Source organism: Corvus kubaryi, unplaced genomic scaffold, assembly GCF_017639235.1.
Source record: "Corvus kubaryi isolate FWS band 111438036 unplaced genomic scaffold, C.kubaryi_AGA036_p1.0 37398, whole genome shotgun sequence".
Taxonomy (NCBI): Eukaryota; Metazoa; Chordata; class Aves; order Passeriformes; family Corvidae; genus Corvus; species Corvus kubaryi.
The window spans coordinates 1324546-1341189 of record NW_024581137.1 but is presented as its reverse complement, the minus strand read 5'-3'; the positions used below and the strand labels follow the sequence as shown (position 1 = coordinate 1341189).

At 42.9% G+C, this 16644-nt stretch overlaps 1 protein-coding gene across 2 annotated transcripts in view; it reads left to right on the top strand.

The window, feature by feature from the left end:
- Window positions 1–2525: 2525 nt before the first annotated feature.
- Window positions 2526–16644, top strand: part of SLC66A2 (solute carrier family 66 member 2) — a 66015-nt gene continuing 51896 nt past the window's right edge. For both annotated transcript variants that reach the window (XM_042044183.1, XM_042044182.1), the window contains exons 1-3: window positions 2526–2628; window positions 2980–3336; window positions 12413–12546. In XM_042044183.1, the coding sequence (XP_041900117.1) occupies window positions 3134–3336; window positions 12413–12546 (337 nt within the window). In that variant the 5' untranslated portion in view covers window positions 2526–2628; window positions 2980–3133. The remainder of the gene's footprint in view (window positions 2629–2979; window positions 3337–12412; window positions 12547–16644) is intronic.

The following is a 16644-nucleotide window of genomic DNA, read 5'->3' as shown; positions in this document are numbered from 1 at the left end:
ATGCACCTGTTCTTTTTCTCCTCACTTGAAATAGAGGATTGCTGTCTAGCAGTGAAGCAGTAGTGTTTCTAGGGTAGGCTCCGCTTTTACACCAAGGGAACGGTCCTTCTGAGCTCCCTCTCAGTTACTGTCTCCCAGTTACTTTATCTCCCAGATAAAGAAATCTACTTTGATATGAAGCCTCACAAGGCTCGTTCTTATGTGACTGCACTCAGACCTGCAGGTTGCGGAACTTTTCCTTGATGATGCAAGACTTTCTTCAATCACCTGTTATCAGCCCAGGTTTAGATAAATTTCCTCCAGGACACTCTCCTACTGGAGTCTTTCTGGGTCTGCTGTGGTTAGATGTTTGTGTGCTGGGCAGGGTGCTAGGCTGGAAGCAGCAAGCACCTCATGATGGTACCACTACCAAAAAACCTACCCCTGGCTTTTTAGAATATCCTGAGACCTGAAGGGTCCCTCCCTGACACTGGCACAAGATTTTGGGCAGCTGCTCAGCCCAAGGAGTTCAGCCAATCTGTCATTCCTCCTTCTACCCAGTGTCTGGTGTCACTGGTCAGTTTAGCTTACATCCATGGATTAACTCCTGAACAACTAGGACGTTTTTCAGTGACCAAAACTGGACTGTGTTCACACAGAAACGTGCTATAATTCAGAGTTTTTACCTCTACAGTTTCAAGTAAGGGAGAACAACCTAAGTTAAGGCAGTTGTCTGTTTCCAGTTGAGTACTTTAGAATCTTAATATTGTGTACAATTTGTTATTGCATAGACTTAAGAGCATCCTGGAATAATTCAGGAAGCTAACCTGGAGATCTGGTGCCAGCCTGGGCTGTTTCTTCTATGCAGGTAACTATTACTTCAAAATACCTATTTTCTCAAGATCACTTCTCCATGATTTCTCAAAATACTTGTATTTACATGAACAAAAATTGGCTTCCTAATCTGAGCTACTCTTATTTGCAGCTTGAGGTTTGTTTAGACTGTTGTGCTTAAGGAAAAATAATGTGCTAAGGGCTCCAAGGAAAGTATGGAAAGAAGTTGGCATAACTGCCTGATGATAACAATGCACAAATGATATATGAAATATGAGCCATTAAATAATAAAATATGTTTTAAACAATGCAGTTTATACATAATTGGATTGTTCTACTCTCTCTGAATGAGTCAGATGCGATGAAATCAGGAACTTCAGAATTGTCATCCAAAAATCAGAATTCAAAACATCTGCAATGTATTTTTAACTTTGGCAGTCAAACTATCAGGTCTGTGTAATGGAACAGAGCTTTGTTCAAGTAGCAGAGCTGCTACTTCCTTGTAGGAAAGGTAAGTCTCAACATTATCACTGGTCACCTGATCTACATAGGAGGCTGTTTTGGATGTTGATAACGATGGTACTCCAAGAGTGTCTTTGACAAATACATTCTGCAGTAATGTGCAGGTTCCTGTGCTGCAAGAACTTGCCCAGTGGAAGAAATGGTTGCAGTTGAGCAAGGTGCTGCTACACAGGAAGCAAACAAAAGGCTTCTGAAGCCCTGAAACAGGTATTTCTGTTTTTAATTCAGCTCCTTTTCCCCTTTAAGACTCACAAAAAACATTTGCAGTTGCTGCTATAGAACACAAAATAATACATCACTCAGATGCAGGAAAACCCATCTCATTTCCTACCTGTCAGATGAGCAGCAGGGGAACTTAGAAGGTAGAAGGAAGCATGTCTGGGGTAGTATTATGGGGAGCCCAAGGAACAGCTTTGAGGACAGCTGTGCAGCCACTTGGATGCATGGTGGATGATCCATCCTTTTCAGTGTGGCTGAATGAGGTGGATGCAGTGTCCATGCTGTCATTCTACACACAACATCTGTGTGCAGCACTTGTCCTCTGCTGGCCCTGTGTGAGTAGCAGTACAGACTCCCTGGTTACTTTGGGTCTCCCCTGCTTTGGGTAGAAGATGCACATTTTCCCTCCCCAGCCACTGCAGTTCTGAGAGCCACAGAAATCAGAGAATCACAGAATCACAGAATGGTTTGGGTTGGAAGGGACCTTAAAGGCCATCTAGTTCCAACCTCCCTGCCATGGACACCTTCCCGTAGACCAGGTTGCCTGAAGTCCCATCCAACCTGGCCTTGAACACTTCCAGAGATGGGACATCCACAGCTTCTCTGGGCAACCTGTTCCAGGGCCTCACCATCCTCACAGTAAATAATTTCTTCCTAATACCTAATCCAAATCTACTCCCTTTCAATTTGAAACCATTCCCCCTTGTCCATGAGGTGTGACGGAATTTTCCGTAACTCCTGAGGAGCAGGACCCGGGGCGGCAGCTCAGTGCGGCCTGCGGGGGGAAGGCGCCCACGTGCGCCTGGGAGAGCCGAGTACCGTCCAGGGTAGAGCCGCCCGCCGTGTCCGGGTACCGCCCGCGGGCGGCAGCCGGGAGGAAGGGGAGGAAAGAGCGCGGGCCGATGCGGCGCCCGCTGCCGCCGCTCTCCGCTGGAGGAAGGGGCGGCCCCGGCGCTCATTGGCGGAGGCGCGGCCGCTTGCGGTGCGTCACGGGCCGCCCTGGCCGCCGCTGCCCGCCCGCGGAGCGGCGCCGGGGGATGGAGGCGAAGGCGGCGGCCGGAGCTCGGGGAGCAGGTGCGGGGCGGGCGGCCGTGTGTGTCCGCGGGGCGGGGAGAGCGCGGGTGGGCGAGGGAGGCGGAGAAGCCCCCTCGGAGACACGACCCGGGGACCGGGCGGAGGTGGTGGCGGAGCCGCGTGTCCGCGCCCTGTCCGGCCGCTGGCCGCTCTCCTCAGCGATGGAGTGGCGCGGCTGCCGTGCCGGGGCTCGGCTTCCCCTGCGGAGCGCCGGGCTGGGGCTGGTCCTGGGGCTGGGGCGGCCCCGACCCACCGGCGGTAGGGCGGTGGTCCGGGCTCGCCAGCGCCCGGCTGGTAGCGGCCGGAGCCGCCCTCGGCAGAGCCAGGCTCACGCTCCGTCCCTTTCCCCAGGTGCGGGCCCCGCGGGAGAGGGCGCAGCCATGGTGCCGCATCCCGGCCAGGAGCCCGCCCGTGGCTAGAGCCGGCCCCGGCCGGAGAGCTGCGGCGGGGCACCCTCAGCCTGAGGGCATCCCTCAGCCTGAGCGCCTCCCCGCGCGCCCCCGGCATGGAGCCGGGCGGCCTGGAGTGGCTGCTGGTGCCCATGCAGCAGCTGGTGTCGTGGGGCGCCGCGGGGGCCATGGTGTTCGGCGGCGTCGTACCCTACATCCCCCAGTACCGGGACATTCGGCGGACCCAGAACGCGGAGGGCTTCTCCACCTACGTCTGCCTGGTGTTGCTGGTCGCAAACATTCTGCGGATACTTTTTTGGTAAGTTGGCTGTGTTTCTGCTCAGTTCTAAAGGTGCTTGCTTGCAAGCTGTAAAGCTTTGATTGTAATATTTGAGGAAATAATGTTTTACGTACATTTTCTCTTCTCTCGAAGATCTAAATGCCGTCTTTCTATCTGTGTGAGTCTATTTTAAGTAGAATGAACTGGGCTCGTGAGCGTGGTCTATTTCCTTTGCCAGATCTGATTATCAGTGCTCTGATTTCCAAGATGAAACTTTTTAACTTGTTGGTAAAGAGGTTTATGCTAAGTCGGGTTTTTTTCTTGCTGACTGTATTTTACGTTTCTCATGCTCCCCTAGCTCCATATTCAGAGTGAAAGCCTCGGTCCCACTTATTCTAGTGTCTAGTTGGCATTAACGTCACTGGAACACTTGCCATATATTCTTGCATTTTCCTGGGATGCCAGCTGTCTTCAGAGGGGTTCACTTGTAGATCTTCATGCACAACTACAGATGAAAGTACTCATTCTTGGATAAGCAGGCAAAAGATGTGCTGCCTTTCAAAAGCAAATTTCTTTTGCTTTCAACACCACTCTCAATACTTAAGAGCAAGCTTGTTTCCATATTTAGGTCTTGTGCTGCTGGACAAAGAAAATGTTATTAGGGCCTGATTTCTGTGAATCAGGGGTATTAACAGCTTGCTTGTTACTTTTAATTATACAGATGCTACACCACTGAGAATGTACTTGGGAAACCAAAGACGAAATGGTCTGGGCAATTACTGCAACTAAGGACAGTTATTCTGTGATTCTGTTTTCACTACAAAATAATGCTTTGTAATCCATAAGGAACTCATAGGTAAAAGGCTGCATCCTTTTGTTGGTTTCTAGTTTCTTTTTAAAGAAACCTCCTCTGACTCTGTATAATGGCTTCCTGGATTCTGCTACAGCAAAATGCAACATGTAAGTGCTGTCCTGGAGTGGCAAAACTGGAGACCCTTTCAGGCACCACAAGCTGGCAATCAAACAGAGGAATCATCACTAGATCAGAGCTACTTGTTGCGTTGGACCTGTATTTTCCTCAGGAGAAGTGTATAGAGAAAGCAGAGGGCAGAAGGAAAGTAGAGGAACTGGCAGGAGGAGGAGAAGTGAAAAGCCTGAACTGACAGTTTGAGAAAGAAAAATAGTCATATTTTTGGGTTTACTGGAGGTAGTCAAAATATACAAATGACTTATATCTGAATGGAGATGCTGGCAGTTTCTAGGTAACTCAGGTGAGTGCATCTGTTAAGTGAGACTCAGACTATGGAAGAACTGAGAGATCTTTAATTTGAGTTGATTTTAAGTACATCTAGTTAAAAAATGTGCAAAAGTATAAATGCTGCAAGTAATGAAAAGTTATGATTTATGTCAATGTTGAAAGATTTGTCAATACCTCAAAAGAGAGAGAATGCACTTCTATTGCTACAAGTATGTAATTTTTTTAATGGGAGTATTTAAGCCACATAATAGTATCACTCCCTGACGCGTGTAAGCGCTCCGTAGGCTCTGGTCACCCTGGAGCTTAGCATGGAATGGCTTCCCAGAGCACGTGCACAGGTGTGTCTGGCTGCAGGGGTAGTGCAAGGCTTGCTGCTGGCCAGTGGTACAGCCACTCTGGGGAAATACTGCAGGCAGGAGCCTACAGAAACTTTTGTGTCTGTACTTGCAATGAATTGTCTCCTAGTTCTGCTGAACTAAAAGACAAAACAGTACTTGCATAATGATAATTCAGTGTTCTCTGGGAGAGAATATTTTGCTTGTCTGCCTGAAAAATTCGGCATCCCTGGTAGTTAGTTATAAGTAAGTCATGAAAAAGCATTGAGGGTGGATGTTATCCTTGGGCCATCTGTATGATTAGAGGAAGACTGTCTGTGAACATGGTTAAAATGCACCTACAGAGCATCTTGGCAACTCAATTTTTGCATTATTTGGTTAATGTTACCTATGGCCAGTGCATTATTTGGGACACAATGCTCTCGATAATGACATAAACAGCAGAATTATTTTAATTGTGTATGTAATATTCTTTGGCAGGAATTAGAAGGTTTTTATTTATTTTGTTTTAAATTAATTAAATAATTTAATCCATTCTGGTGCCAGGATAGAACTGTTCATACAAGTAATTTTGTTCTGTATATAATTTTTTTACCCAAGTACCAGTTGACATCTCCATCCCTTTAGCAAACCCAGTATTACTCTAAGTCTCTCTTCTGAAAACTTTGCTGCCATATAGCTGCTGGTTTCATTTGGTTTCTCTTCATTTACCCCTAGTTATTAAGCACATGATTCGAACCAGAGTAATTTTTCCTGACTTCCTTTCCACCCTGATCCAAAAATAAGTACTTAAACTGTTAGGCCTTAAAAACTTTCAAGTTTTAATAGTGTTGCTTTTCAGGACTTATTATTTCCTAGGGTGGCTGATGTTTCTACTGTTTTTTGTTTGTTTGTTTTGTTTTTAACTTCAAAGACATTTCTGTATTTTGTTTCTGTTGTTACTTCCAGGTTTTCCTTGAAATTTCATGTATTGAATTTGAGGCTCACAAGGACAGACTGTTCCAGCCTTTTATGCCATGTTGCTTCTGTATTTTTGCTCTTGAGTGGTGCTGGTCTTTCTGTATTTGCGTTACTTATAACACACCCAGTCCTCCCACCTTTCCCCGTATTTCCAAAAATATGGCTTTACTATACTTTGTTTGCCTCAGCTATGGGGCAATTCTCTCACATTCTTTTTGTGGAGTGACAGGTTCCACAGGTTCTTACAACTGTACTTGTTTATTTCAGGGGCCATCTTTTTTTGGTTTTATGTCTGGTTTTGCAGTGGGTTAAGTTTGACCTTTCATCTCCCCTCCAAACAGAGTATTTGCTTCCTAATCTTCTTGGCATGTTGTATGTGTCAACAGTTTCAGCTGGTGGATTGCACTGTGACAGTAGCCAATGAACAAAGGTACTGCTGAGATCAAGGGTAACAGTCCTGTTTCGAGTTACCTGTTCTCACAAATTCCGTTTCTGTAATTAGACTGTCTCCAATGGTAAGCCGTCTTTTAAAGTGAAGAGGGCTCCGTGCAATGCCTCTCCTTCTCATCTTTCTTACAGCTAATCACTTAATTTCAGGGTGTGCCCAAAGAACTTTCAGTTTGCTAGTGATGACAATAACACAATATCCATTTTTCATGCTTCTTTCACACAATATGTCAAAATGTCGTCTTTAAAGAGTTGTTGCTGCTTTCGGTTATGTGTGTTTGGCCTTGCTGTGTTCCAGCAATGTGCCAGAACTTTGTGTAAAGACTTTGGGAAAGGATTGGTCTGGAAGAATGAAGACTGGGTATGGATAGCAATGGACATCAATTGGGCATGGTTCCACTTCAGTTTGTTTATGCACATATGGCTTTTGTTTAGGAAAAAGAAACTAGAAGTTTGGCCATTTTTAAGTCTTTTGACCTTTTAAAGAGAATTCTTTAAAAAAAATGGAAAAGAATGGAGTTTGTGCTTACAGCATCACACAAGGGAGTCTCTGTTTACCAGTGTGAAAAGTAGATTTTTGCTGTACTAGATTCGGTACCAAGTTGACTTTATTTTTAGTAGTAATCTATTATTACAATTTTATCTAACATGTCAAAGCAATATTTATTTTGGGGTGCCAGTATAGCTGCTGGATATGATTTATGATTGCATCAGCTGCCCCTTTGTTTGTACTGCCACTGTCAGTACTGCTTCTCCTTTCTGTCTTCTCCAGCCCCGCAGGTCATTGTTTCTCTAGACTGCTCAGCGCAGGGAAAGTCTGCGCTGTGGATAGACATCAAGAGGCAGTGCAGAACTCCAGGTCTTTGTAATTCTCGTGCATATGAAAGTGTATGACCTGCTCCAAAAAGATCTGATAGTAATTTTCTTCCCTCTACATTTTTAATTAAACATTTCATTACCATTTTTTGGTAGCCTGTGCTGTATATCTTATTACACATTCTTGCGTTAGCTCTGTTTTCTTGCTCAAGGGATACCCTGAGCTTTGAGGTGATTAATTATCTGTTTAAGCTGTCCTAGGCTGTTTTGAAGTTGTGGGATGGCTCCGGGGTGCCCCGTGGCACTAGCTGGGACCAAGGCGCACACATGTTCTGGGTTCATGTGGCCTGCAGGCTGCCAGCTGAGTAGCTTTGCATCGTCATGGTCGAGAACAGGAACGAGAAGGCGGGTGAGAGTTGTGTAATCGGTTGGGGGTGGAGGATGCAGAAAAACTTACTTGTGAGTTCTCCCTCTCTTCCCCCTCTCTCTCTTCGCCCTTTCTTTTTAAAAACAGAGCTTATGATGAGATAAATTACAGTTTCTTCTAATATTAAAATCAGAATAAATAGCTAGAGGAAAAAGAACTATAGATTTCTTAGAAATCAGCTGTAGACATTTTTATATGTATCTCGACTAAGTGCAGCCAAAAGTACTGATGTTACCCCAGAAGTAACTTCTGCTATCCCCAGAAGTTTTTGGCTTTATTTTTCAGTTCTGCATTTTGTAAAATGGTTGTCATCCTCTAATATGGTTTGTATATTTTCCAAGAAGGCAATGTTCTTTCCAAAGGTTTTGAGCTGGAATTCCATGGGACACTGTCCTAAAACTCATACAGCAGTGCCACAGAAATCCAAAACCAGAAAATAAAGCCATCCAGTTTTGTAGTTGCTCTCACAAAATAGTTGCTTTAAGACAAACTGTGGGAACAAGTTCTGACAGCCAGGGACAGGATGGAGACTATAGAGTGTGTTATTTTTGAGCAAAGGTAAGGCTCTACCCATTTCACATCAGTTGACCTGAAACAAAAAGTCTTCTTAAAACAGCAATATCAGTAGAACTGGTAGCTCTCTGTGCTGGAGTCAATGGAATAAGCTCCCTGTTTAAGAATAGAGGTGTAAAGACTCAAGTATGGAGCTGGAGATAATTTATAGAGAAATGGTGAACTTGCTCTTGTTAGGGGCAGATTCCTATGTATTTATTATGCTGTAACACCTACAGTGCCACTTGTGGACCAGATCCCTGCTGTCTGGTGCTGCTCCGGCTTCAGAAAGCGGAGCAGTGATGTCTGTTTGAAGGACTTTCTGTGAGAACAAGAAACTTGTGCTTTTAAGGCTTCTGTTACTAAAATGGATCTTGCCAGCTTTTACCATGTGTGGAAAGTGGGATGATGCTTTAAATCAAGCTGACAGAATGACTACAACTTTGAAAGATTGCCTTATGTATGGCCTGCTGCTGATCTTGCTCAGATATTGAGAGCAAAAGTGTTATACAATTCCTCCTCCTTTGTATGAGTGCCAGAGAGCAGGGATAAGATGCGCTACATTTTTATGCAGAAAGTAAAGTAGAATTTTGTATGCCCAAATGAGGAGCTTGGTTTGAGATGTTCCATAAAGTCTTGGAAGTTTACATGTCAAGAGGAACCTCATATCAAAAGATCCTGTTGCAAAACTGGTTTGTTTCTTCTTCCTGCTTAAATCCTACAGGTTAAGTTCTGTAACTGTGCTGGATTACTTTCAGGACAGCTGCCATGCTGCTACCCTGGGCTATCCGTCGGGATCCTGGTGGTGTGTGGTGTATCCTGTGTGGTTTCCATGTTGCCTAGGGAACTATAACTTCCCAAAGAACTGAAAAAATTTATAGCAGCCAGCGGACGAAAGCTGGAACAGCATCCAGGAGTGTAGGAGGAAACAGAGTGGTCAGGGTGATGGTGATCTGGCTGCACCAACAGCAGTCAGTTTCTTTTCAAAGATGTCTTAGGAAAAGCGATAAGAAAACCTTGTATGTTTGGTCTAGTTTAGGCTTCTTTTCCACAATTGGCATTCGCTGTTTCAAGTAGGCCCAGGACTGGAATAGCAGGATTATTGCAACAAAATTAAATTGTACCAATGGAATTATGTGGTATTCTCAATGACTATTTAGTCTCTGCTCTGGCTTGAACGTGCACTTCTCTTGTCTTCATCACTCTGAACATGCATTAGTCATTTGAAGGCTATGGAAACACTAATAAAATGTAAGCCACTCCCTCCCTTTATTTGCGTATTTGACTAGTACAGGAAATAAAGAGTTCTTTTGTTTTTACAAAGGAAATAAACAGTGGAAAAGCTCTTTGTCTCTTTGTAGTCTGACATACGAAGTCTGAGTTCCTTGAATACCCCAAGTGTCACTGTTCACTTTATTACTCAACATTGTAGTTATGGGATGAAAATGCAGAATAACAGGGGTGACCCCTCACCCCCAGGACTTCAAAGCTGTTCTTTTCCACAAGCCTGTTCTAGTATCCTAAGGCTCTTCATCTTTCTCCCATAAGGTGCTTTAATTACCTTAATGTTCCTCCTCTCCTGGCTCCTGCTTAAGCAGAGACAGGAGTAATGTCTGCAAGGCAGAAAGGAAGCATGCTCTGCATCCCAGAGTGCTCCTGGCTCAAGCTGGCCTGAGGAGTCTTAAACTGGGTTAGTGTTGCTTTGCCAGGCCTGGATATCAGTGCAAAGTAGGGTAAGCAGCTCGGAGTGGTGTTTGTGTCCATGATCCTGAGAAAAATGGGTGTTCGGCTTTACTTTCACAGCTTCAAGAACCCAAGAGTGGTCCTTGATACTGGTATTCCCTTCAGTCTTGCTGCCCAGGTAGTGTGGTGTAATCCCTGTGGTGTAGTTTGCTCTGTCTGTTGGTCTCCATGGCAGCTGTTTGTTTTCCTGTATATGTGATCTAGTTTAGAGGGTTATGTTGCCTGGAAGACTCATTCTGGGGTTTGGTGTTTGGGGAGATAGGTTTCACATGAGTATGTTTTGTTGTATAACCTTTGTTGTCTTTGACTGGATGGTTGTGAAAAACCCTACAGGTGGTGTGCATTGTTTGAAATTCCCATAAGAATTTTTAAATTTCCATTTTAACTCTCTTGTGTGTTGTGAGTTTTGTTTTACATTTTTCTCCCCTAGTGTTTAAGGGGAGAGGGTCTGCAGCAATACTTGAATCTCATGACCAGTTGTGATCAGACAGCAGGTGGCTATGCTTATTTGTGTTTGTAGTGAGTGGATATTTATACTGCAAGCAGATTATTGTGACCAATAATCTCATCAGCTGGGAGAAACTAACCTTGCAGTAACCTGTGGCTGGATTTACTGTCATCACAGCTTCTAACTTGTACTGCTAGCTCAGCCCCCTCTTAAATGCATTACTATATTTTTACATGCAAATACATTTGTAATTCGAGATGGTTTTTCTAAACCTGATGTAAACCAGTTTATAGTTAACTGCTCTGCAGTTACTTAAAGTAAGTCTTTCCCATATTTTTTCTCATTCCCTGAGTAAGAGACAAATATAATAGTATTGAATTCCAGTAGATTAGGGGAGCTTTGCCACAGTCAGCAATACAGGCTGAATGAGCTCAGGAATCATGAGCCTGGGACATAGGTTAGGCCAAACTTTTGTTCTTTTCCCCTGCATTTGCAGTGAAAGCCTTATCCAGAGCACACACAGCCTATGATTATGCTTATCAGTTGTGTTCTTTATTTCCTTCCTCATTGTGTCCTCCAAATTTGTTACAGTAATGGCTCCATGGACACTAGAAAGAAGAGGAGGACTAAAGTCAGAGAACTGCTATTCCTGCAGTAGTTACTGGTGGGCCCCTGGCAGTGGTCTGGAGGCTCAAGGTGGGGTACTTTTCCTCAGCTGTATGCCATTAGGCAGGAAATACTTGGCCATTTTCACTGATGTGGGCTGCTTGGCTCTTCTGCACAGGAAGATTTCCAAGGAAGCTAGTCAAGGACTTTCCAGTCTCTCTCCTGTTCCTTATTAGTTGACTCATAACAAAAAAATCTCTCTCTGGTGAAATAGCTGCAGTGGAAATGCAGTAGTGTGAGAGAGCATGATGGTGAACCTAGCTGGTTTATACCAGCACGGAGCTCTGCCGTGAAAGTAGCTCAGGCATAACAAATTACATTTTGCCAGGGTGCTATAAAACAGGAACTGTCAAGAGGAGGGCAATAATTGCCTGTGAGCATGGCAATTATTGAGCATGAGGACTCTGTCAGCCTGATGTGGTCAAAGACTGACCTTAGTAACTGTGCTGTTAGGAAATTTAGAAAGCCTGTGTGCCTTACAGTGCAGGCAAGGGAGCTGGGGAGGACAGCAATGTGTTCTGACCAAATCACTTCCTCAGCATCTCTGTCTTCAAGGCATAAAACCTGGCAGAACTGAGCACAGAGAAGCAGCTCACTGTGATGTGTGTGTAACCCTCCTGTTGTAAATGCAGTGTGCTTCGAGGGCTGCACATAAGCGTCTACCTTTTACCCCTAATGCACTTACTGAGTGTGTGGTGGGGATTGCTGAGCTTTCATCAAGTAATGTAGGAAGAGGAGCTTGGAGCATTACCGATCTCCTCTGAAGGGTTCTCCTTTTCCTGTGGCAGAATCTTGTGCAATCACTTAAGAGTAAGCTCTTCAGTCAAGACTGGCCATAATCCAAGTTCACCTACTCTGTTGTGTGAAGGAAGTGCTCAGAAGCTCCCGTCACACATCATCTATACTTCCTTACTTTCCCAATCTTCGTCCAAATAAGACAGCAATTGATGAAATAGTTGGTCTGTTCTTCAGACCTGGCTTTTCCACCCAGATGTCTTGACAGTGCTGTGGGTATTTACTTCTTTATAGGACAAGTGCTATTGTTTTTATGACTTAATTTAAAAATGAAAAATTGAGAAAGAAAAGTTTTGCACAGAAGTCCATTTGAAATCTTTGGAGTGTGTGTGTGGAGAGCACACATAACTGGTGTTAACGTGGCATAACTCTCTGGTCTCTCTGTACTGACTTACTGTTAATGAATGTGCTTCTCCTTTCAAAACAATAGGTTTGCTGCTGGCTTTTGAAGCAAAGACTTAAGCTTCTTGCTTCAGTGTGTCTGGGATCAGTCCACTGGGATGTTGAAATAAGGTTCTCAGATACTAGATACTCCTGCTCTGAGCTACTGTATGTGTAGCTAGGTTTGTCTGGTGACTCTGACTTCCTCAGCCTTCCATACTTGTTATTTTTAGCATTTCCTTTTCCAGGTGCTTAGATGTTTTACATGTTTTCTTTTCGGTTTTTAGGTTTGGAAGGCATTTTGAATCCCCTCTTTTGTGGCAGAGCATTATCATGATCATTACAATGTTACTGATGCTGAAACTCTGCACTGAAGTTCGTGTGTCCAACGAGCTGAATGTGAAACGCCGCTCTTTTGCAGGTCAGTGATGGGAAATGGCTTTTGCAGGATAAATATTTTTGAAAGTATGGTGTGCTGTACTTAGTACAAAAGTTCTGTCTTAATTGCAATCCAGTCTCCCCACTGTAGCACTTTCTGAAAGTTTTTTTTTTTTGAAACTGCTTGTTTTCCAGATAAAAATGTACAGCTGAAATTTTATTTCTAGCAGGTCTTGATTCAGTCTAGAAATTGGAGTTTTCTGTAATATTTCATACTACATTCTGAGTATAGAGCTGGTTGTTATGCTGTTGTGTTAGCCTGGATTTTTTTGAAGATCTTGGCTGGAATAAGAAGTTATTTTCTTCAGCTGTTCTTTCTACCAAGTTCTTAGTTATGATCATACACTATTATCTAAATGTTGCAATTGCAAACATTTGCTTTTGTAGATAATAATTTTCTACTTACCTGAGTTACTGACTGTCAAAAAAACCAGGTTCTTCTTATCATAGTTGCAAAACTATCTCTTTTTATGTACCATTTCCTTTGGCTTTAGTGTGGAATTAGTTGGGATTTATGGGAATTTTCCCATAATTTTTATTTTGGTTAATTTTGTTAATTTTTAGGCATTGATAATTTCAGTTGGGCCAGACTGTTACTCTCTATTGAATAAAATGTTCAGTCTTTGTGCAAAGTCCTTGCTATTTTCCCTGCAGATAAGAAATGTGAAAGGGGTAGGTTTTTGTTTCTCTGTGTTGACTTTGACTTACAACATTCTATGTAACAGCTTATTACCAACAAGAACAGAATTAACACTGTCAACTTTCTGTCGGTTATTTTGTCATTAAGGGTGTATAATTTATTCTCTCCATCTGTTCTCTTCCACACTCCGTAATAATTAAGGGTCTGATCCAATTCCAGATATCCACAGCTGCCATTAGAAGGCAGCAGCTCCTGCCTCTGCAGTAGGGTAGTTTATCTAATAGCTAAGGAAGCTGCTTCCGTTCCTGCTCATTGTGGAGTGCAGTGTGAAACTATTCAGGTAAATGAATTCATGTGGAAGAGGAGCTGCGCTCCATCTTCCAAACACAAGCTGCTATGTTCACAGGGGTTGTCAGTCTGGCAGGATGAATGACTTAAAAGCTATTTTCAGCCAGATTTAGCAGCAGTTAAAATCCAGGAAGCATTTGGGAGGGGTATGTATGCTTTCCTCCTCCTCTGCTGTTTGTGCAAACATTTTGTGGAGTGACAGAGAGGTTTCTCTGTTTGCTCTCTCTGAGAGGAAATTGTTCTTGTGTACATTTACGTACAGGCTCCTTCAGTAACCTTTGGACAAGAAAAGCAGGCTCTTCAGTTTAGTATATGGTACTTTCAGCAACTCTCCCTGAAAGACATACAGTCTCCTAAGGGGTAATCAGTCCTTCCCTTGGCAGGTGATAGAAACTCCTTAAGGTTGCATTGTGTAATTTGATCTTTTTTCCTAAAACTCAGTTTGTCATATGGAATTTGCTAGAGAGATTTTTACCTACTTGTGGTATTTAATTATTTGTTTTCATCGAAAGGCTTGCATCCTCCCACAAACACTAAGAATAGTTGGAATATTTTTCTTACATGGGATTGATGTTTAGTAAGGACAACTGTATGATGGCTCAGAATAAACATACAGATGCATACAAAGCTCCTTTCAAGCTGGACGGAATGATAGGTTTCAAGCACAATACCAGTAGGAGTGAGAACTGTGTTTCTAATCATACACCTAATCTTATCTCTAAAGTTTTATGGTGATCTAGGCAAGCTGATTATTCTGTGTACTTACTTTCTTTCCTTGTAGCTTGCTGAGGCAGTGAAGGGCTAGGTTTGAAGTCACTGCTTTTTGTTAACCTTGCAGAGTCCTGAGGGAAGGCACACCATTTCTGTATGATAATATAGTTTATTATTTCTCACATGGCTGGTCTTAATTAAATTTTTTTTTTCTTTTCTGTCCTCCCTTTGAATGTTTCTGCAAAATAATCCAAAATATTTTAGAAAGAACTGGATATTTCAGTGGAAGGGAGTTTGCTGTTTTCTTATATTGTTGTTAAATGTGGTATTTCTTCGAAGTGGCATAAGTATATGTTTACCAGTGTGTTTTCAGTTATGTGGGAGTTGCCTTTTTTTTTTTTCCCCCTCACAAATTAGGTCCCTTAAGTAATAACTAGTTCAGAAGGAATCTGCTTCCTATCTTGAAGCATTAAGAAGCAATCTCTTCAAATCCTGACAAACTTGTTCTGTATTCTTTAGCTTGTTTGGTGGTGTTACTGGCTTAAAATACCCAAAATATCAACAACTATTCAGAACATAAAAAACCATTCAGTCAATTTGCTTGTACTTTGATAGGTAACTGTCAAAGTAGGGTAACTATCATAGCATGAAAAATGCAGTCTCCCTAGACTTTCTAGTAATGATTGGGGTTTTTTTTTAAGACTCTATGTAGAGAACTTTAAAAGATGATGTGAGTTTTCTTAAATTTTTTCCCTTCTCACAGTTACTTCTCAATTATGGGATTTTGCTCCCTGCTCCCTTTTACTATTGCAAAATGAAATTAAGTTGAAAGTAGTGGAACCCATCTTGTGCTGTTCCTGCCTTCTCTGATTTTTTGTTTTGGATACATAAACTTTATCCTTCAGTACATACTGATTGAAAACAGAGCAAGTCCTCTTCATATATCCAACGGTTACTTTTTCTCTATTACTTTTTTTTTTTAAACTTGGACTGTGTAGCATATTTTTAACAATTCAGATTGGGAAAAGCCAGCACCCAAAACAGGCAAAATATGAAAACAACAAATATCCCCAATTTCATTTTAAAACCTCCTGTGATAGGATAGTTCTGTCCCCTGCATATGAATGCTCTGAAAGCTACATGAAAGAGTCTTCAGGTGAAATCAGCAGGCATGAACAACAGCTTCTCATCTTTTATCCTGTATTTAACCTCACTGCATCTTAACTGCTCTAATGCAGATCTCCTGGTACCATTGTTGTGGTAACAATAGCTTTCCTTATTTGTTCCCAAGTTTTAAAGTTGTATCTGTGCAGCCATATGTATGTGGTGTTGTTGGCTCAGTACAGAAGAGGACGCCAGGGCTCTTGTTAACTTTGTTGTTGTTTTTGTTGAAAGTATTGTAGTATTTTGGGGCATGATGGAGCTACCATGCTGAAGAGTTGAATATTGAAATGCAAATTGTGCATGTGCTATGTCTTCACTCGAGAGCCTAGAGGTGGCTGAAGCGAGGTGGCTGAAGCAAGGTAGCCACAGATACAGACAGCTGAAAACATCTGGTTGCTTTTGGGAATGTTGGTGGGCCAGAGCAGCCTCTTCCTGTTCTTGGAGAGACAGACACATTATGAAGAATCTTCTTTTTCTTTCCCCAAATCAGCCTCCCACCTCTCTCCAGCAAAGACTCAGTTCTAGTTACGCCCAAGACATTGTGACAAATTTTGAGCCCCCTGAATGTATGAACTATACTGAAAACTAGTGGAGAACATTTGTTAAAAAGAGGCTCTTGGACATCTCTCCTTACTTGTGCAGCCCAGGCTCCACAAGTAGAACATGGACTCCTGTGTTTTTACATGATTTCCTCTTGTCATTCATCCAGTTTTGCTGGTTGACTTAATCTGCTTTATAACTTGTATCTTATTATAGCACTCTGATCCTTTGAAGAGCTTTGGTTTTGGCACTGGAAAACACTCTTGTGTAATACATGGTTTTCGATTGGCAGAGGAAGGTTAGAGTGAAAAAAGTTTAGCATGCAGCATGGTTGCAGATGAGGTCTGTTCTCCCCTTCTTGATGTTGGGCTTTGTGACAGCATTTTTGAACAGCATTTTCCACTGGAGGCAAGGCAACTTACTGTCTCAGCTGTTTATGCATACATATCTACAGACCTGGTGTTGCTGAGGTAACAGCTTGTTTTCTCTGATCATGAAAAGGTAGAGCTTATGTAGTCTAAAGTAAGAATCAAGCAGTCTGTTTCATTGGTTTTTTAAGCCTTTATTTCCCCCTCATAGGTACACTACTGTTGTGTTGTGCACTGAGACTGTTCTAGAACTTCCTATTGCTCAATCCTATCTTAACATCATGGGGTGGGAGCCTTATAGAAAGCATGG